General features: G+C 40.8%; 2 protein-coding genes across 8 annotated transcripts in view; one reads left to right on the top strand and one right to left on the bottom strand.

The window, feature by feature from the left end:
- POLR3A (RNA polymerase III subunit A) overlaps nucleotides 1-9431 on the bottom strand; it is a 41929-nt gene extending 32498 nt beyond the window's left edge. For all 5 annotated transcript variants that reach the window (XM_069019278.1, XM_069019276.1, XM_069019277.1 and 2 more), the window contains exons 1-11: nucleotides 9341-9431; nucleotides 8355-8490; nucleotides 7691-7828; nucleotides 6990-7161; nucleotides 5615-5769; nucleotides 4447-4686; nucleotides 3375-3537; nucleotides 3039-3175; nucleotides 2453-2556; nucleotides 1618-1759; nucleotides 976-1116 (exon numbers count right to left, since the gene is read on the bottom strand). In XM_069019278.1, coding sequence (XP_068875379.1) covers nucleotides 976-1116; nucleotides 1618-1759; nucleotides 2453-2556; nucleotides 3039-3175; nucleotides 3375-3537; nucleotides 4447-4686; nucleotides 5615-5769; nucleotides 6990-7161; nucleotides 7691-7828; nucleotides 8355-8490; nucleotides 9341-9384 — 1572 coding nt within the window. In that variant the 5' untranslated portion in view covers nucleotides 9385-9431. The remainder of the gene's footprint in view (nucleotides 1-975; nucleotides 1117-1617; nucleotides 1760-2452; nucleotides 2557-3038; nucleotides 3176-3374; nucleotides 3538-4446; nucleotides 4687-5614; nucleotides 5770-6989; nucleotides 7162-7690; nucleotides 7829-8354; nucleotides 8491-9340) is intronic.
- A 648-nt stretch (nucleotides 9432-10079) lies between these two features.
- RPS24 (ribosomal protein S24) lies at nucleotides 10080-16841 on the top strand. Of its 3 annotated transcripts, none has more exons than XR_011151720.1 (7): nucleotides 10080-10171; nucleotides 11543-11608; nucleotides 12177-12386; nucleotides 12806-12916; nucleotides 13757-13773; nucleotides 15855-15895; nucleotides 16749-16841. XR_011151720.1 is itself a non-coding variant. In XM_069019281.1 (6 exons), the coding sequence occupies exons 1-5, from the start codon at nucleotides 10169-10171 to the stop codon at nucleotides 15855-15857; spliced, it is 393 nt and encodes a 130-aa protein (XP_068875382.1). In that variant the 5' UTR covers nucleotides 10082-10168; the 3' UTR covers nucleotides 15858-15895; nucleotides 16749-16841. The 3 variants fall into 3 exon arrangements, 1 of the variants encoding a protein (XP_068875382.1); XR_011151721.1 differs by lacking the exon at nucleotides 10080-10171 and adding an exon at nucleotides 10213-10218 and having other exon boundaries at nucleotides 11542-11608; XM_069019281.1 differs by lacking the exon at nucleotides 13757-13773 and having other exon boundaries at nucleotides 10082-10171.
- Nucleotides 16842-20305: the final 3464 nt, after the last annotated feature.

Here is a 20305-nt window from a genome sequence, read left to right as displayed (position 1 = left end):
TAGTCTGAGGAAAGTTACTGCAAATTACATATTCTGTTTCCAAAGCAGAAGTGGCAAACAACTTGATATGTTTTGGTAGGGACAGGGAAAGGAAGACAAGCTAGCTTTGAGAACAGGGGAAGGACAAGAGATGTTACATTCGCTACAGGGGTCTACTGGAATATGCCAAGCTGTGTGGTCCCTTCTGATGAGTAACAATCAAGCCACCTCTAGCCCCATGTTCTCACGTTTTACTCAAACTACTGCTCCACTTTATCATCCCCACCTATGGGGAAGTTGAACACAAGCCCACACAGACCTGAATTGCTGGGGGTGTTTTTTAACCTCACAAATCAGTTCAGTGAGCCCCTAAATACTGCAGCCAACAATTGTATGGGGACATCTGAAGTAGCAGTGGCATTTGGTAACCCTAAAGGAACAATGGATTGGTAAACCCTCAGCTTGGTGCTACTGACTCTACTTTCACACCACTGATCAAAGCTTGCAACCATCAGATCCCTATTTATCTACCTTCCCTTCTCCCTTTTTGACCCTGCCCTATGAGCCTACTGTCTCCTGCCTTCTCTGGGAAGCTGCCTTCTCCAGTACAAGCCCAGTATCACTGCCTCATTTCCAGCTGGTCTGTCTGTCTGCAATTCCCAGGCTGCCTGACCTGCAAATGATTTATTTGCTGCTAACAGAGCCACCCTAGTCTGGTAGCAATTGCTAAGGACAGTCAGGCAGAAACATAACGATGACATCTTAAAACCACTGGATTTTCCACAGATGTTAAACCTAAGGCTATTAGACTACCAGTGTGCAACAGTCCTAATTCTGAAGTCCCTCTTGCAGAATTTTCAGGCAGCTCCAAAGCTGTAAATTATCCCCACCCAGTAACCTAGACAGTATTTCAGATTTCACACGCAAGTTAAGAACTAAAGGGCTGAAGCCATCCGTCACCAGCAAAGTCCCAACGCGAGCATTTTATCTACCTACCCCCATTAAAACAAGTGCTTCTGCTTTTGCTTCTTCTGTCTGAGGAAGGTGAAGGTTCATCTCATCTCCATCAAAGTCTGCATTGTAGGGTGTACAGACACATTCGTTGAACCTGAATGTCCTATGAGGTTTTACTCTAGCCTGGAAAAGGAAAAAAACCATGAAAGATGCACACACAGTTGGGCATGGCTAAAGAAGTCAGTGCTTCCTTGCAGACCTTATCTTTATATTACAGACATGAGCCAAAATTCCTGATTATAGGATTTAACTCAACCAGGACCCAACAGAAATCATACTCACATTATATTATAGAAATGTAGCTAATAATTTTCATTTATAAAAAGCGTAAAAGACAATGTGCTTTGTAAAGATCACATCAACTCCACAAAAATGAAATGCTCACACAAGAAGTATAGATAGCTAGGTCAATTATAGCTCTTAGCAGAAGTGTGCACACAGCATCCTGCCCAGGTACACATCAATTCCCATACACAGGCACAAGTGCACTGCATTCCTCCTTGCTCCACCAACTGTTTCAGCAGGAGCTGTTTATTTTTGCTCGTGTAAGACAGAAACACCATAAAGGTCAAGTGCCTAATATTGTGGGCTGCACCATCTCTGTGCTAGCCTGTGTGCACTCACAATGTGAGCCATGATGCTCAGCTTGTGCAAAGAGGGCTGCCGGTTGAACAAGACGATGTCACCATCTATAAGATGTCGCTCCACAATATCACCAAACTTCAGCTCCTGGGCCATCTTCTCTCGGTTCCCGTATTTCAAAAATCTTTATAGGAAGATATAATAATGCAGTCAGAAGATACAGACAGTAGATAGAGAGACAACTGAAAATTAATTCTGTGCTTATAATGCCAACTCTTCCATTAAATGCTGGAGTATTTGTATTACAATAACCAGAAGACAAAACTGGCGTGGATTGAACATCAGTTGCTGCTATTTTAAGCAATGAATGTATTTTGACATTAGTCAACAAAGCAACAGTGATTGGAACAATAAGTAAGAAAAAAGTCCATTTGTAAAACCACAGAATTTGTTTCAATTGTATCAGAAAGTATAGGAAGTTCCATTCATATATTATCCCTTCTTCCTACCTATAAACTGACTGCAGATTAGCTCCCACACGAGAATAGCCAGTACAACTTGCCCAAAACCCTGTTTTCACTTATGTCTGCACTACACCCTCTATTTCAACTAAGATAGACTCAGACATAAAAAAATATAAATCTAATTGCAGTTCAACATCATTAGCATGTGCAATTCAGTTTACATGCATGAGAGTATTTAAAAAAGAATTGTACACTAAACCTGGGAACATAACGACAATTCTTTTTTTACTGCCCTTTATGAAAGATCCTAAAAATAGATTTTAATCCCTGAAGATATAACTGCCTTCACATAGCAAAAAGAACGAGTTGATGGGGACAAATAAAAAGTGAATCATTACAAATAAGCACGATACCTTTTCATTTGGGTGTGCCTTTGCTGTATGAAGTTTGCTCCAGGATGAACATCAGGACCATTACAGACAAGTTTCCTCATAAAATTAATATTTGCTTTGTTCACCTGTTGCATAAAAACTTCAATCAGAAACAAACAAAACATGTTTCAGGATCATGTTTTTACTGTTGGCTTTTGCATTCTCAAATTTTAGGCTCAACTGACAATCCCCCTACACAGTCTCCAGCTGCTGAGTGGAACTCTCAGGAGGGAAGAGAGGAGGAAAACGTCAACCATCTTTGAGCAGACTATCTGAGGGAAATTAAATTAAAAATCTGGGAGGTAAACTTAGTTGAAAAAATATGAAGCAAAACTCTTCCTTCTACAGATGTGACTTACACTACATCTTGTCAGCACTTGCCTATATCTAATACTAAAAATCTTTATTTGCCAGCAGCAAGAGAACTGGCAAAGCATCACTGAACGGCATTTCAAACACAATGCAACACATTCACTCCCTTCTTGAGCGAGTAAAGAAACAACACTGAGGGCTGGCTTGGGAAAAAAAAAATGGAACAGAAAGAGTTTTTGAGTCCTACACTACTTACCTTTTCAGGAAAGGTCAGTATTTTAGCAACATGAATAGGCACCGCTACTTCATCGATTCTTAAGTTAGGATCAGGTGAAATGACTGTTCTGCCAGAAAAATCCACTCTCTTTCCAGACAGATTGCCTCTAAACCGACCTAACAAAACAGAACAAAACAGTTAAAACTCTTCAAATAAAAATAGTTTTCAAAATGTTATCTGTTAAGACAGCACATTAGAACATCTTTTAAGGTACAGCACTGAAGTGCAACACAATAGTAGCAGAGAGACACTTGGCAATAGCAAATTTTGTGATTCAATTATAAAAAATAATTAAAAGCAACTTTCTAGACAAACCTTGCTTTCCCTTAAGTCTCTGAACAAAACCTCTGGTCCATTTTTTAGGTGCCATGTTGAGGGGTATTCCAGAGAGCTCACTATTAATGTACAGGGCACACTGCAACTGAAGAAAATCCCAGTCTTCCATAATCATCTGTGTTTTGGCTCCTGATATCCTATGCTAAACAAAATAGTTACCCAATTCAGAAAATAAATATAACAACACATATTAAACTAGCCAAGAATTTCTCTGTTAGAGTACAACTCTTCCTTTGCAAATAATATCATGAAACTTCCATTGATTGGAATGAAAAAAAGAAAGTAACTTTATAACAGGATATACTGCTATAATATACGGACAGCCACAAGACAACCCAGTGAAAAATTTCTTTTGACTAATATGGGGTTTGAACAAATGCTCACAAAATTAGATATTGATTTAAATTATAATCTTCCCAATCCACTTAAGATAATATAACTTAACAGACAAGAAAATAAGTAGTTAATTTTTCAAATCATGGAAGATTTACTACTAAATTAATTTTGTTTGCCTGAAAAAAGACCAGTTTTGAAAACTGTGAAAAATATTAGTCTGGTAGAAGTGCTCTTCTAAACAAATGATAAATTGCCTAATTTTCTTTTAGTCTCAATTTGATGACTATGCTAAATGATTTCTCCAGAACAGATGGTAGAATAAATAAAGCACAAAGATGTAAAAAAAGAGAAAGGTCTACAGGGAAAAAAAAAAAAACAACAACACAAATCAACAGGTGCAATATTTTCACTGAAAGTGACCACTCAAAAAGTGTGACAGTCATGGGAAAGGGAAAAAAAAGAAAAATTAAGAAAAACAGTTATCAGACCAGAGCTGAAATGGAAAACCACTTCCCATAAGCATTCCAGCAGATCCTACATTGCAAGCAGCCAGTCAGCCAGCTCCATCCGAAGCAAGTTTCTCCTATCTTTCAATAAAATGCCCAACAACATAGAAATGCAGCATCAGACTGTAAGCAGTAAACTCATGTGCTATATTCAATTCTAAACAAATCTTTTTGAAGGCAACAGTCTAGGAGTGTGAAGGCTGACTCACCTTTTTTATTACATCATTGAGGAAAATGATCTCTGTCAGTTTCATTGTCAAATCATCTTCATTGGTGCCAGACTTCAAGTCGCTCACGACAGAGGGTCTGATACACAGTGGAGGCACGAGGAGTCGTGTGAGGATCAAATCTGAAGGTTTACCTGCTTGTGGGTTCATTAGAAGTAGAGGGATGTCTTCTGCTGGAATTCTTTTAAAGAGGTTCAATACTACCAAAGGATTCAAGTTTTCCTACAAAATCCATTGGGAAAATGGGGAGAAGAAGCCATCATGTCACGTTTCAATGTTTCCCTCCTCCCCTTATTTTACTGATGTTCAGAAATAGTCTTTTTCAAAAGCAAATAGAGAACTATTCATGCAAACAACTGTTTTATTTACTCTGAACGACTGCTTTTAGCATCTCAGATGTTAACTGGCTATATTCTCTCCTTCCTTTTTTTCCCTCTATATGAGTGTTTACTTCTTATCGTGTTGCTCTCGTCTCAAGAGTCAATGGAGAGTATTTCATCGTTAATAGATGAAGCAACTCAATTACCTACAACAAACTTACAGTACATTGTATTCATTTTATTAGTAAATCGCATGATTACAGTACTTTCTAGGTATTTTTCAGAGCTTAATTTCTCTCTTCTTAGTACAGCTACAGCCGTATTCACTACTTTTTCCATCCAAGTATGTACCTGGAGATCTTTCCAGCTCGCAAAGAGCAGAAAGAAACAAAACTGCATACAATGAAAAGCTAAAGGAAACAAAAAGTTACTAAATTAAGCCTCCTCTCGTCTCAACATTAAGAACTTCTGAAGGAAAACAAAAGTGTGTATTGGAGCAATATTGGAGTTACCGTGAATGTACATATACATGCAAACTTTATATGGACCTGTGTCTCTTCTTCATTGTCTAGTTTATAGAGGCATAACACACCAGGAACATCCCTTTCTTTACAGGCAGGTAATGGTATATCAGACCATGCTAATACACTAAATTTTTTATTTTAGCAAAGTTAGCATTATTGCACTGGATACAAACATTCTTCATGTGTCTTTTGAGATACAAAATTCTTGGATCACCACAAGACTTCAGTTGATACATTGCAAACCTTTGAGGAGTTTTATTTCATGCACAAAAACTAGCAAGAAATTTAGGTTATAATAAAATTCACCTGAGCTCTTCCCAGTAAGGGTTCTACTTCTTTGTTATATTCAATGGCAGTTTCAAAGGACTGGAGAAAAGTAGATACTATTGGATCTACGACTTTCTTATTTGTCTTGTACTTTTCATGTATTATTTTCAATAAACCACACTTCTTCACAGTTCCTGCAAGGAATTAAATATGGATTCTCTTGGGATTTTATTTCAAAATAACAAAAACAACAAACAAAACAAAACACCACCAAAACTTAAGTAAGTTACAGTTCCAAAACAAGCTAAACCTTCAGTAAATACAAGAATAAAATAAAACTTTATCAGCTTTACTAACTAGTTTCCTAAACTCACAGAGCAACAAAAGAACAAGCAAGTCAAACCTTCTTATATGGATGGCTTGGTGTATGTACATCATGATGCAGCCTCTGAATCTGAAAGTAGGTGGTTTAGCCCACACGTTAACTCAGCCTCACCTCACTCACAGCAGATATTTCCAAAGTAGAAGTCCCCACACTAAAACCAGGACTAAGAAGTGCCATTTACGTATCATAACATTAATTACTAAAGTAATTTTGCAAGTGAATTACCAGAAAAATCTGATAAATATTTTCATGTCATGCAGCTATCATTATTCTTAAAACTTACAGAGACTAGTCTAGATACTCATTGTTTTTTACTGAAGTATTCTGAGCCATCATGTAACTTTTCTAAATGCCTACTGTTTATGCCTGCTATGCATACCTAGGACATTTATAATGAAGCAGCTCTCCTTTTATTGAGGTTGTTGAACATTACAACAAACAACCCACAATTTTCATGAGTTAAAAGTTTTAAGTTATGGATTAACCATCAACTATGAATCTGTAATCCTCCAAGACCTTACGCAGCAGTAACAAGTGATCAGTGTAGATGAAAAAAAACCAAGATATATTTTGAAAACTAGATGTGAACTCTTACAAAAATACTCTGCCCTGAAGAAGGAATAATCTTAAGAAAGATAATTTAATACAATGATGAAAAATGATGCTCACTCAAAATTACAAAGGCTACCAATGCTTTTATGTGAATGTATCAATCGTTGCCAATAGCTCCCAATATTTTTAAAAACATGTTAAAAGGGGGGTTTTTTGCCATTATTCAAGTATCAAATATTGGTTACTGCCATGAAACAATACAAGCAACAAGGAAACTGTCTATATCCACACCAATGAGATGTGAACAAGCATGTGCCTGGCCCTAAAAATGCAATTATGTTTCTTAACGAAGGCCGGAGAGAACACCCATTAGCTGTGCAATGAACAAGCATATTCAAGATTTGGATCCTATCACAGCCATCAAGGTAAAAACCATCAGAGCAGACAACTTCACAAATTGTTGATGTCAATACTCACCATTAAAGGCCCCACAGTAAGGACAAGTGTTTTTCTTTCGGCACTTCTCAGACACTTTCTTTTTTAGCCCTCTCTTCTGAAGATATGTGAGGCCAGGTCGTTTTAGGTAATCCAAAAACTGCTTTCTTTCTTCCACTGACAGCATGATACGGCAACAGGTTTTGCAGATCATCTTAAGTGTAAACACATATAAATCCAGTTGTCTAAGAGACACATTCAGAGATGTAACCTCTTGAACTATAGCTTAAGTTCTTCAACACAGTGCATTTTTTTTGAATGAGATACTACTGTCTTGATTGAAGGACCAATTCACATATTGGAATACACATTAAAAAGCACAAAAGAAAAGGAGAAATACAGCCAATGAGGCAAATCCTTAGCTAAGCACTGCAGGGACTCAAAAATCCCTGTAAAGCAAGCAGAGCTTTGGTTTACTGGGATGTTCTAAAAGGCAAATCATCCTGCATATATTCAATTCAAACTGCAGAAAAATAATGGATTAGATTTATCAGTCTGAGATTACATAGAACATCACTAAGACTGGTCTTTAAATACACGTATTTTACAAAAGAAAATGTACATAAAGATAAATCAATAATGCAACCTTATTTTGGCCTTGTCAATTACTTTCAAGCATCATCTCTCCTGAAAATTTCCTTTTTCTAGACTAAAAACTGACAACAAATCATAATCATTTTTACCTGTAAGATGCCTATCACAGCTTTGAAGTATCCAACATGAAAACATGGTAGTTCTAAGTCAATGTACCCATAGTGCCCTAAACAATCAGCCAGACTTTTTCCACAGGTTTCACAGGGACGGTCTTTTTCACTGGTTCCCTTTGGGAGAAAGCAAACACACACGTAGAGGAAAAAAAGTTAGCTGTAATTTATGGGATAGATACAAAATGCAACAGTTTATAATCTAATCAGGAATCCTAATAGCAGGGCCACTCCCCCCCAGCATCAGAAGCACATCAATAGCATTATAGTCACTCTGACCCTTAAGAAAAATGGTTTTTACACACAGAACCTGCTGACACCAATGACCCGGACTCAAGCAGCTCTTGCAGCTGATCTACAGCCCATTAATCTACATTGTAGCATTTTGGTGACACATGTTTCTGGGTGTCCCAGCAGTTTGGCAGAAAGAAACTTACGTCCTGCCTCAAAAGAATGCATTTCTGCCCTCCAAAAGCATGAAGAAAATAGCTGGCAGCACAGCTAAAAGTCTATGAAACTCAAGTAAAGACTCAATTGAACTTGTTTTGGACAAGCAGTACATTTCAGTTACCCCAACTTTTTTTTTAACCACTCCAGCAACTCCTCAGAAAGAATCTGGAAAACAAAGAAAAAAGGTTCTCACCATGCGATGGTCCAGCACTCCATACTGCAGTGGAGAGTGATGGTTGTCCTGACTATACAAATTTTTGCTAACCACTTGAATATGAGCTTGCTGACGCATCTCTTCTGGAGATTTCATGCCAAAACAGATGTGGCTTCTAGGACAGGAAATTTCAGATGTATGCATGGGCACACACACACACACATATATACATATATATGCAAAAAAACTTACAGCAACAAGCATACATACACATAAGCATCACTAAACTACAGAACCAATGAGGTTGAAAAAAACCTCGGAGATCACGGAACCCAACCTATGACCAAATGCCACCTTGTCAATTAGATCATGGCACTGAGTGCCGCATCCAGCCTTTCCTCCACCACCTCTCTGGGCAGCCCATTCCAATGTTTAATCACTCTTTCTGTGAAGAAATTCTTCCTGATGTCCAACCTAAACCTTCCCTACCGCAACTTAAAACTGTGTCCAGTTGTCCTGTCACTGATTGCCTGGGAGAAGAGACCAATTCCTAGCTGGCTACAACCTCCTTTGAGGTGGTTTTAGAGATTGATAAGCTCTCCCCTGAGCCTCCTTTCCCCCAGGCTAAACACTCCAGGTCCCTCAGCTACTCCTCATAGGGCTTGTGTTCTAGACCCCTCGCCAGCTCCGCTGCCCTTGATTCACAACATTGCTCAACCAGATTCTTTTCGGACAACTATAAAAAATAAAGGTGCTTTGCGATGAGATGGTGGTTTTTATCTGAGGCATTTATCGACCTTCCTGAGCATCCCCACAGCTGGACACAGGCACAGCCACCCGTGTGGGAGAACCCAGCCTGTGCCAGCGCTCCAAGAAGCGGAGCAGCCGAGCCAGGAGCCGCCCCCCGCGGCCCTCCAAGCCAACACTCTCCTAGCTCCGGCTACAGCGTTTGCCCCCCTCCGCCGCCCCCCGGAATTCTGCTGCTCCCCGCCTCAGCCCGCGGGCACCGCACGGCCCTCACTCACATTTTCTTGGCCACATCCGTCTCCCTGAACTGCTCCTTCACCATCGCGGCGGCGGCGGCGCGGCGGGACCCGCGCGGCTGCACGCGGGGCCTGGGCCGGGCCGGGCCGGGGCGGGGCCGTCAGCGCGGCCTCCGCCCGCAGCGCCCCCAGCCGGCACCGCCGCTTCGGGGCTGTCGCCACCGGGGGACACTCGGCAGCCTCTCCGGCACCCCACTCTCGTGCGCGGTCAGTGCGCACCAAAGAAATCGCTTCTTATTTTCGGGTGGAACTTCCTGAGCATCGCCTGCCCATCGCCTCTTGTTACTACCCGGCACCACGGAGCAGAGGCCGGTTCCGCTCTCTGACAGCCCTCCCTAGCTATGCACATAAATGAGGTCCCCTCTCGGTCGCCTCTTCTCGAGGCTGAAGAGGCCCAACTCCCTGCGGCTTAAACAACTCCTCAGCCGGTGCTGAGCCGCCACGTTCAGTCCGTGGCTCTGCGTGTCCCCACAACAGCCTTGGGCCTGGCCCCGGTCACCAGCGGCGGGACCCCCGGGGCAGTGCCAGTACACGGCGGGGCTGAGCTCGGCTCTGCTAAACTGAGCTCGCCGCAAGGCGCTCACGGAGCTGAGCCTTCCCCCGGTGGGACACGGAGCTGCCTCCACCCCGGGTCCCCTCAGGCACACAGAAGCCGCCCCTGCCGCTATCTCCTGCCAGGTCCGGCTCTGGAATAGACAGCCCTACGCAGAACTCCACCCGCACAGGAAGGGCCCCCGCACCGCCTTATGATTGGCCGAGGGGCGGCGCTGGCCCTTTTCCCGTCGGGTCGCAGGAGCCGTTGCCGCCGCCATGGTGAGTGCCCGGGCCGCGTCCCGCCATCCGCCCCGCGCCGCCGCCATCCGGGCCCCGCCGCGGCCCCGCACCGCCGCGCCCCGCCGGCCCGGCCTGCCCGCACCCGCCCGCGGCGGTATGGCGGTCACCGAGCCTGGGCTCCTGCGGCCGAGCCGCCGCGCGTCCGTGCCCGCTGGTAGCAGCGAGCTGCGGGGTGAGGGCCGCGCCGTGTGCTCGGCTGCGCCGTGTCTGTGCTCGGTCAGAGCAGCCCCGGGCTCTGATAATGCGGCACCAGTGTGCTGCTGCTCTGGGGGTGTTTAGGAGCTGCCGTGGGTCACACTCGCGTTTATCACGGCTGCTCCTGTCTGGAAACCTTATGGAAATAGTGGTGTGCAGGGTTTTCAAAGAAACTTACTGCGTTGGGAAGAGCGTGGCCAGCAGGTCGAGGACGCTGATCTGTCCTTTTAGTCAGCTCTGGTGAGATTGTACCTGGAGTGTTCCAGTTCTGGGCTTCTCAGTACTAGATAGACATCGAGTTCCTGGAGTGGCTCCAGTGGAGGGCAGTGAGGATAACCTGGGGTACTGGAGCATTGCTCTTACAAAAAAGGCTGAGAGATGAACGTATTTAGCTCAAGAAAAGATGACAAAAGGGGACATTACCAGTGTCTACCAGTATTTGAAGGGAGGTGTCAGAGGATGGAGCCAGGCTCTGCTTAGTGGTGCTAGGTAGTCGTACCCGGGGCAAGGGCAGAAAGTGATGGACAGGAAGTTCTGCCTGAGCATCAGGAAGAACTTCTTTACTCCTCCAGTGTGTGGTCACTCGCTCTTTTCTGTTCCCTCGCTTCCTTTTCATCCTGCCCTTTACCCTCAGCCCACTGCCGTGTCCTTACCCTGAGGTCAGGTGCTAACATACCAAGTACTATGCCAAGTGTGTAATTTACTGAAAAATCATGGTAAGCTTCTGTGGACTCACTGATCTCTGTTTTTCCTTTCAACCAGGAGCATCCAGGTATCTCGGGTGCTCCCTTGTCCTTAGGGCTGGTCAGCCACAGAGTTGGTAGCATTTGGGCTTAGAAGGAAACTTCTGTTATATTGTTGTAATACTCGGGATTGAGATCCATGTCTTCTACTAAAAGCTGCTTCAGCTTTTCACGGTAGTGAAGGTGTGTATGTTGCTATGGTGTTTGGAATCTGGGGATGAGTTTGTCAGTTTTTCACTGTACTATCAGAAAGTATTTTCTGTAGCCCAGGACCGGTCCACTTAGGTTATGAATTCACTGTCAGTATCAGAGGCTCCTGGCTGTTGTGGTATTGTACATTGTTTATGTATGTATTAAGTTTCTGTTGCATTTGTAGCTATTGTTTTGGTTTATTTAATGTTTTCTCTTGCAGAATGACACAGTGACCATCAGAACCAGGAAGTTCATGACCAACAGACTTCTGCAGCGCAAGCAGATGGTAAAATACTACAGAAAATTGCCTTTATTTGTTCTGGTTGTTCTGGGCTGGAAGAAGGTTTAGCCACTATAAGTATGGGGTCTTAAAATTGCTAGAGTTCTTAAATTAAGAATTGTAAGAGCTTACGGGTTTAGATGCGTTGATGTATTCTTAAGGTAAATCTTGATAGTGAAGTTGTACCAGGGGAGCTTGAGATTGGATGTTGGGGAAAATTTCTGCACCAAAAGGGTTATTAAGCATTGGAATAGGCTGCCCTGGGAAGTGGTTAAGTTATCATCCCTGGAGGTATCGAAAAGACATGTAGGTGTAGTGCTTGAGGACATGGCTTAGTGCCAGTGTGAGACTTGACAGGATTGGATTTACTATTGTATTCAATGATTTTAGAAGTATTTTTCAGTCTAAATGACTCTGTGAAGCAAGAAGCTTTTGAATGCTTTTGTATCAAATGAGTAATAGTTTATGCTGCTAAAATTGGTTAGCTTAAATGTTAAGCTCATGGTGGGACTGTAGCACCTGGTTTTTGTACTGGACCTTGACTTTTTATCAACTTGTAAAAATTCTTTCTTAGGTGATTGATGTTCTTCATCCTGGGAAGGCCACAGTCCCCAAAACAGAAATCAGGGAAAAGCTGGCAAAAATGTACAAGACAACCCCTGATGTAATTTTCGTCTTTGGCTTCAGAACTCACTTTGGTGGTGGCAAGACAACTGGTTTTGGCATGATCTATGATTCCCTGGACTATGCAAAGAAAAACGAACCAAAGCACAGGCTTGCCAGGGTATGTTGTCTTCTGGTGTCTTGAAAGCAGTTGGCATAGGTTGGAAGTGTTTAGTTACCCATGATTTGTGTGTGTAAAAACTCAAGTTTTGTGAAAGTACAGTTGTATGAGAGTTCTTAAAATAGTACAGATTAACTTCTGCATTTGCAAAATAGGCTAAGTATATTTTTATGCTATATTACAAGGGAGTTGGGAAGGCAAAACTGATGTTACCAGAGGTGTTTTGCAGTAATTTTTAACAAAACACTAATAATGGTCTGGAAGAAGCATAAGAGATGTCCTACTTCAGTGTTTATGTTCTGTATTGAATCATTCATTAGTTAATGATACTGCTACTTAATATTTCAAATTTAAATTTAAGTTCAAGAGTTGTTAGTAGACAGACAATGTTAAATGCAACTTTTAACTGTTTTTAATAGCACGGCTTGTATGAAAAGAAAAAGACTTCCAGGAAGCAGCGAAAAGAGCGTAAGAACAGAATGAAGAAAGTCAGGGGCACAGCCAAGGCAAATGTTGGTGCTGGCAAGAAGGTAGGATGAGAATATCTTTTAAAATAGAGTGAGCATATGGCTTTGAAATGTTGATTAGAAACTCTTCAACAGAATAACATTGTTTTTCTTCCATTTTTTCACCTGTTCTACTGGATAACAGAAGGTAAAAACTGTGTGTTGTATAGCTTGTCATCAGCTCAGTAGCTTAGTTTTGCTCCTCACTGCTGCAAGCCTAGCTGATGTGACATGAAACAATGCTTCCTAAATTACTGTTTCCTATGTGTCATTTGAACTAAAGTTAAACTTCATAAATCTAACAGTATTGCTCTAATCACGTAACTCCGTCTCGCAATACACACGTTAGAGAATCTTAACACTTGTTACTCAGGCTGCCTAAACACCTAATGCTTCTCCACCAAGTTACTGTTGGTATGGTGTTATCTGTAGAGGTAAGTTTGTGTGGTATAGGCAGTGAGAACAGTGTGTGAATAGAAATAAGGTAGAATGCATCTGGGTTTGAGAGACTGATTCCCAAGGTAGTGGAGTCTTCCTCTGGTGTGGCTGGACTGATACAGCCTTCTTGGGCTATATCTAGGACCTGATACAAGCAGCTTGGGGGGAGGCAGATTTCCTCCATCATGAAACAAAACCAAAGCTGAGGCATAGGTTGGGTGGGAAGCCAGCCAGTCACTTTCCTTCACAGTGTTCTGTCCTCTAATAAACTGATTAAACTGTGCAGTCAAGTGGGTTGGTTTTTTTCAAGTGTTTTAACAAGGGGAGAGAGGGTAGTGTTCTGTAGCTGAGAAAATGCCTTGACATCTTGAACTTCAGTAATCTTCACTTTTGCTTTTTTCCTACTTTCTTGGAACTCTCCATCAGAAGTGAAGTATCTACAGGTACTGGAAATGAGCATGGATGTGGTGCCTGAATTATACATCACTGAAATGTGTCCATCCTTTAATTGAAGCACTGTACTGCCTTGTATGCATGTTTGATTTAAATTTAGATCTGTCCTGTGAAGGTTCAGTTAATTCCATAATGAATTTTATTTGTGTGACTTGGAAGTAAAATTTGGCTAGTAGCAAACCAGATTTTTTGAAACTAGTGAATCAACTTTAAAATAATTCCCAGTGAGAAAAAATCCAAGAAACTCAGTGTTGTTGACTTGAAACGTTGGTTCAGACACTGCAGGATCTGATTCAAAGTAGTACAGTGCAACTGCATGTGTAACTTGACCATTGTGTGAAAGTAGTTGTGTACGTGAAAGCTAAGTCACATCACACTTGGTGCATTTGAGATGGTGCTTGGAAATGGCACAGTTGTCAGCATTAAACTGTATTTAACTATTGCCCTGCAGTATTCCTAGTTAAGAAATAAATTACAGTGGAATTGGAAATGTCAGTGAAATTAGATTTTGTAGTAGTTAGTGTGGAAGTGAAGTTCTTGTTATCCCTGGATGGAAAGGAACCAGTGTTACTGACAGTTGTTAGATCAGGGAATTACTCTACTAGAAAACATTAGGAGCCTTCTTCCTTTCTGCTTTAATGGTGTTTTAATCGTTAAGTCCTAATATTGTTTATGGCACAAAATGAGCATTTGGTATACTAGTAACACCTAATGTGTACACTTCTGTCAATGGCCAAGGAGTCATTTCATGTTGCACCAATCCCACTAGTATGGATGAACTTCGTCCCTTAAAGACTTTTGCACCTGAAGGTAGCTGTTGTTGAGTGTTGATGAAAAGTGATTAAATGATTCACTTGAATTATTGATGCTGTCTAGTTCATAGAAACTCTCTCAAAGCATATCAGCACTTCAGAAATTAAAGGCAAGGATCATGCCCTGTGGTTATTATATAGGAGATGTGACTTCTGTATCAAGTGCTTGTCAAACTAATATGCAGTCTTAGTAGTAGGTGAACTGTGTTTTTGATTAGAGTTATTTTGATGTCTTTTAAAATGATCTTTCAGTTGATAAGTATGCACAGGTTAGATGTGACTTGTTTACCAGATTTGTTAATCTTTGTGTTGTCACTTAAGCTAAGGATAAATTATTTTGTGTACTTCCTGAAAAAGTTGCTTGAGAAGAGTTCTGTGATGCATTACAGAAAAACGTTTGTGAAATACACTTAGGTCTTTAAGCTTTGTCTTGAAAAATGCATGTTCAAAGATCATGGCGTGGCATGGTTCATCATCCTTATCTCAGCTATGTGGAGGAATTTTTAATAGGAGCCCTGGAATATGATTTTGAGTCCACCTGCAGAATCGGTGAGAACTGTTTATCTCAGAAATGCGTAGGTACTTGATTCTGAGAAATGTGCAGGCAAGTGCATATTGTTCTAAAAGTTAAGTAGCAGATACAGTCATGAAAAACTGACATAACTTAGCAAGACATCAGCATAGTTTTCTTTGGTGCTTCCTTTCATTTCGCACTCCTTTAGAATTCCCATTCTGTTTCCCCTGCAGTTTCAAGAGAAGTGTTTTAAAGTATTTTTAGTGTATTCTGTGGCTCTAGAGTTTGCTGAGCTTGCTAAAATTTGGAACAAGTATATGTGGATATGCCTAACCTGGTCTCTGCATTCAAAACATTGATAAGCCAAACAACATTTTTATAGTGTTTTTAATGTCATAACTGTAGCTGTGACAGCCTTTGACACGTAAGGCTGTCAAATAGAAGTGTGGATGGATAAGCACTTCTAAGCCATTGTAGCCTGTAGGTATAATGAGCAGGCTTTCTGAGTATTAGTTAACTTTTAAGTAGCTATTGTTAAGAACTATTTTGAGTACTTAAGGGAATAGTAAAATCTAAGTCTTCAGTGCCTACAGTAGTCAAAACTTTGATGGTTTCCTATCGCATTTCAGCGTGGTTATTGAAAAAAAGCACGTTCTGAGTGTCAGTAAGAACCCTCAAAGCTTAATTTTCTACAGTAGTCAAATTGAGATAAAATTATTATTAATTGATGCTTTCTCTTTTTCAGTAAATGACCAGAACATTCTTTGGGTGGAAAACGGATAACAGGTATGACTTCAGAATACTTTGTAAGGGCAGACATTCAGCAGTGCAGTCATTGTAACAAGTCTGAGGTTGATTTATGCAAAGACTGGGATACTTGTGCAGACATAGAACCCAGTGCAAGAGTTTAAGAATATTTACAAATCACTCTTGCACTTACTACTGAGTTGGTAGCTTATGTGACTTGGACTTGGATGAAATACCTGATTAGTATAAAGACTGAAATAATACATCAGGCACTTCAGATTTACTGTTGCTAAAGCTCCTGATTGTTTAGTCTTACTGTAAACAAGGCTTATATTTTTCATTTGTAGGTATGCTAAAGAGAGGATAGTAGACTTCTGGGTTTTATTGTCTTAAATAGACGACAGTAGCATGATACCTATTTTTGGAAGATTATTGTTTTCCTACAGGTACTCATTTCAAGTAAAATACAAACAAACAAACAGGATACTCTTACATACAAGTCAGACTACATTTTTATGTCTTTGCTGCAGAAACATAAGAGCTGTGGTCAAGAACTGCTCCAGAAAAAACTCTGCTTTTATTACAAATGGTCTGAGTGACTCAGTTGAAAGCAACTTAAACAGTCTGTCTGGGAGCTGATATCATGGGTATAATGTCTTAAACAGAAAGCTGTCAAAGCAGTTGTAGCTTGTTGATCTCTTCTCCAGAAATGCTATAATCTAGGCTCATTTATTGCCATGATGGTGCTGGGAAATTTTGAACCTTAGGCTCTTGTAAAAAGAGCAATGTGGTTCACCTGACTTGTTTGGGAAACAGTTTTTCAGGCTTTATAGAGGTATGAGTGTAAAAATTGTTTTAATTGTGGGTCAGTGATCTGTTTTTTCCTTTACAGGCAGCATCATTCCATGAAGAACTATAGAATTAATTACTCTGGAAAGCAGAAGCTGCTGATCTGACTAACATCAAATAAACTCTGTCAATAAAATACTGGTTTGCCCTTTAATTTGATTTGAAAGCTACCATTTTGTAAAGTTTGAGAAATTCAGTATGGGTGTACTGTTCACACTGGATTAAAATCTTTTCATAATTAAACAAGTCTTGTCTTGAGTATCAGCTCGAAGTGAACCAGAGCTTCCTGCAGGTAGTATTGGAGCTAATTCCAAGCAGGGACTGTTAGTTCACAGAGGTAGACATGCTTTTGTTCAAACTGTAGTTTGGAAAGTCTTTTTGTTTGGCTGCCTGTTTTATATAGACCTGTAGAACACAGTGGAAAGGAGAACAGAACATGCAGACAGAGACACTCAGAGCTGCTTACTTCCACAGTTAAAGTTTTTGCTAGTGAAGATGATGGGAATGATTTGTCTTTTGTTCCTGGGTTGTCAGGACAGGCTCTGGGATCTGTCTCTGACCCGCAGACTGTGTGGTACATCCCTAATTTTTCATCTAATAGTGTTAAAGGAGCCATTTAAGAGAAGTGTGGTCAGTCTGGTGCAGGTTTTTTGAGGAGCAAGGAAAGCAGAAGTTCTGTGTTTCAAAGAGGAGTGAAACAGACTGGGCAGCTCTAGCAACTGTGCTGATTAAGGCTCTTTGTTACCTAAATGCAGTATTTTTTAATTGATCCACCTTTGTACTGGGCAGCACATTTTAAGACAGGTAAAGTGCTTTTAGCGTTTGAGGGAGAAAACCAGCACTACCACAGCTAAGAGTTGTTAAAGGGGTCAGAAGGGGATGTTGTACAAGCTCTGCTAAGTATAGATAAGGCACTTAATGCCTCTTGTAGTACCTTCAGTCCCAGTCTTGAACTAGTGGGGTTGCTGTTGTCTGTGTTCAGCAGCATCACACCGTTGGCTGTACAGCTCATAGCTGTGGTGCTGCAGTAAGCCCTTCCCATATATAATGTTCAGCATGAACATTAGAGAGAGGAGTTAGGCTATTTAGTGTAATTGAACAATCACTAGGGGGTGCTGTGAACAGAGCACTACAAATGCAAGGAAAACGTGCAGCAATTCTTCCTAGAATAGGTTGGAAGGAAGCCAAATTGTTCCTGGCCAGAGAGGTCAATTTCTTTGAAAACATGCGTTAAAAATAGTTGTGTTAAAGAGCTGAGACTTGAAGTGATATGCTTGTTTCACTCTTGGTTTGAATTTGATGGAAACCATCTGTTTCAGTGAAGACCATAGGAGTTCGTGTTTTCCAAATGTTTACTGCTTGAAAGCTGTAGAGTGCTGGCACAAATTCTAGTTGCTCTTTTCAGAAGCCTCCTTACCTTAGTTTTATGCAATCAAGAAATGATCTATAAATAAGTGCTGGTGGAAAGGTACATGCCTTGTGTAGGATTGATGTTTTGACTTTACATAGTAAACAGTACTGTTCTGGGCAGTCTGCCTCTAGAAGCAGAAATTAGTTCTGGAATTGGAGTACTGAAGGTTTCCTTCTTCAGTTTTGTAATGTCTTACATTTTATTCATTACAGATTTGTTTATGTGGGTAGTACAGTAATTCTGCAAAGCAGATGGATTGAAATAGTTACATCTTGGTGCCATAATTTAGTATTTCATGCCCCATTTTGATTGAAGATTGACAGCAAAAAATATGTAGTGAATCCATAGAACAATTGATTCCTTGCAGGGTTAAGTTACAACGTCATATCCATAGGATATACTCTGGTCTAGCAATGGGAGGGAATAAGCACAAAAAATAGGGAAGGGGTGAAAATGACATCGACCTAGAATTAACTGATCAAATCAGATCAGGCTGTTTGAGTTTTCCCACTATTCTGCAACATTCTGTGTTCGTATATCTGTCCTTTTCTCCTGTCATTCTACCTGGAAAATGGCAAACAACTGAAGAGCTGTCACTGGGATCTTTGCACTTCAGCAGTTGGGAGTTTTATGCAGGTCTTCATGTGATGTTTGTTCTGCCAATGTTTTGTCTCTGCACTCCAGTTTACGCAAGGTATAGCAGGTGTTCTGTAATTCAGAGGTTTAATGCACGCGTCATGCTGTGAACACTATAGGTTAATCCCCTTTGCTGTGGGAGATAAAACAATTAAGTGGAACAGGAATCTTCACTTTTTTTCTTTACTGTGTGCTGAAGGAACCCTTTTATTTCATGCTGATCTTGGCACATGCCATCATTTAGAAGTAGTAGTTTTGTCCCTGTTGCCTGCTTGGCCTGGCCCTCATATTTCAATATCTCAAGAATTTTATCTATTTAATGACAGTCTGGAATCTAGATTAGAAGATGAAGGAATTTTGGAGAACAACTTCTAAATTAATCTGGTGGTGAACAATCTCAAATTTATATATGTGGAAAGAATGTTATTAGTTGCTGTTTACAGTGGCTAGGGCTTGTTGGAGTTGCATGCACAGAAAATGTTGATATTTTTCTGTAGGAAGGACTCAAAGTTGTATAGCAGGCCTAGTGAGAGGAGGGATTAGCGTCCTGGCTGCACAGAAAAAGAGAATGTTAATGAGGATGAAAGATGGTAAAATTTGGCACCAGCTGGGGACAATGAGGTGGTTTTGTCTAGGGACCAGCTTGTAACAAGTTTGAGAACAAGTATTAAGGGGAAGAAATGAAGCTGATACCAGCAGCAGTGGCTTGAAATAAATGAGGCAGAGTATGCTTTGAGAAGACTGCAGTGCCAGCAGTCAGCTGAATGGGCAATGTGGTTTCTAATGATAGAAAATGTGTCATTTAAGGACTAAAGTATGTAGGTTGCTATCAAATCTGTTTGCAACAGTCAGAGAAATTAACTTGTCCATATTATTCTGGTCAGTTCCTATAAAAAAAGAATTTTAATGGCATTGGTTTCTTACACAGAGGAAATAGAACCAGTAGCAGCTGTCGATGATACTAGATTCACACAGTAAGTTTGAAATTCCCGTTGTGAATGCTTCTTGCTCATGTGCTTCTGTTTGAGCAAAACAAGATCTAGTGAGCCTTTTTTTTGGATGGGTATTTTGATACTGCAAGAGACAAGATGAGAGTAGTTCATTATTATTCCTATGACATCTGAGCAGGTGAATTTTCCAATATAGGTGGCAGAAATTTCTTTTGTTCATCAGTGTCCCTGACAGAATAGCAATGAGATTAAACTATTTCTATGAACATATTTGTTGTAATGCATCTAAGATGTAAAAGGGAGAAGTTTAAGTAAACTTTTACAAATCAGTATCAGGAGCAGGCACACCCAAGTACATTCACGTCTTTGGACACCTTCATTATAAAGGGATTAAATGGAAACTTGGGTTCGTTGCTAACATTTTTGAACTCTAGTTGTGTCTTTATTCTCTGTGGAATTTTGTCCACATCTCAAATTCCATATGTTTCCTCTAAATTTATTCCTCTCTCTAAAGGCTGTGGCTAATGAAACCGATGCAGAAATGGCTAAAAGACATCCTGTGTGCTAGAAGGTGTTTTCCAAGAACTGGCCATTGGCAGCCAG

Source organism: Aphelocoma coerulescens, chromosome 6 (genome assembly GCF_041296385.1).
Source record: "Aphelocoma coerulescens isolate FSJ_1873_10779 chromosome 6, UR_Acoe_1.0, whole genome shotgun sequence".
Classification (NCBI taxonomy): domain Eukaryota; kingdom Metazoa; phylum Chordata; class Aves; order Passeriformes; family Corvidae; genus Aphelocoma; species Aphelocoma coerulescens.
The sequence above is the reverse complement of the archived record's forward strand: the minus strand, read 5'-3'. Positions and strand labels throughout refer to the sequence as shown.

Coding starts and splice junctions, on each gene's coding strand:
- RPS24 (XM_069019281.1), top strand. Junction 11,609..12,176: donor TTCTGCAGCGCAAGCAGATG/GTAAAATACTAC, acceptor ATTCTTTCTTAG/GTGATTGATGTTCTTCATCC. Junction 12,387..12,805: donor CAAAGCACAGGCTTGCCAGG/GTATGTTGTCTT, acceptor TGTTTTTAATAG/CACGGCTTGTATGAAAAGAA.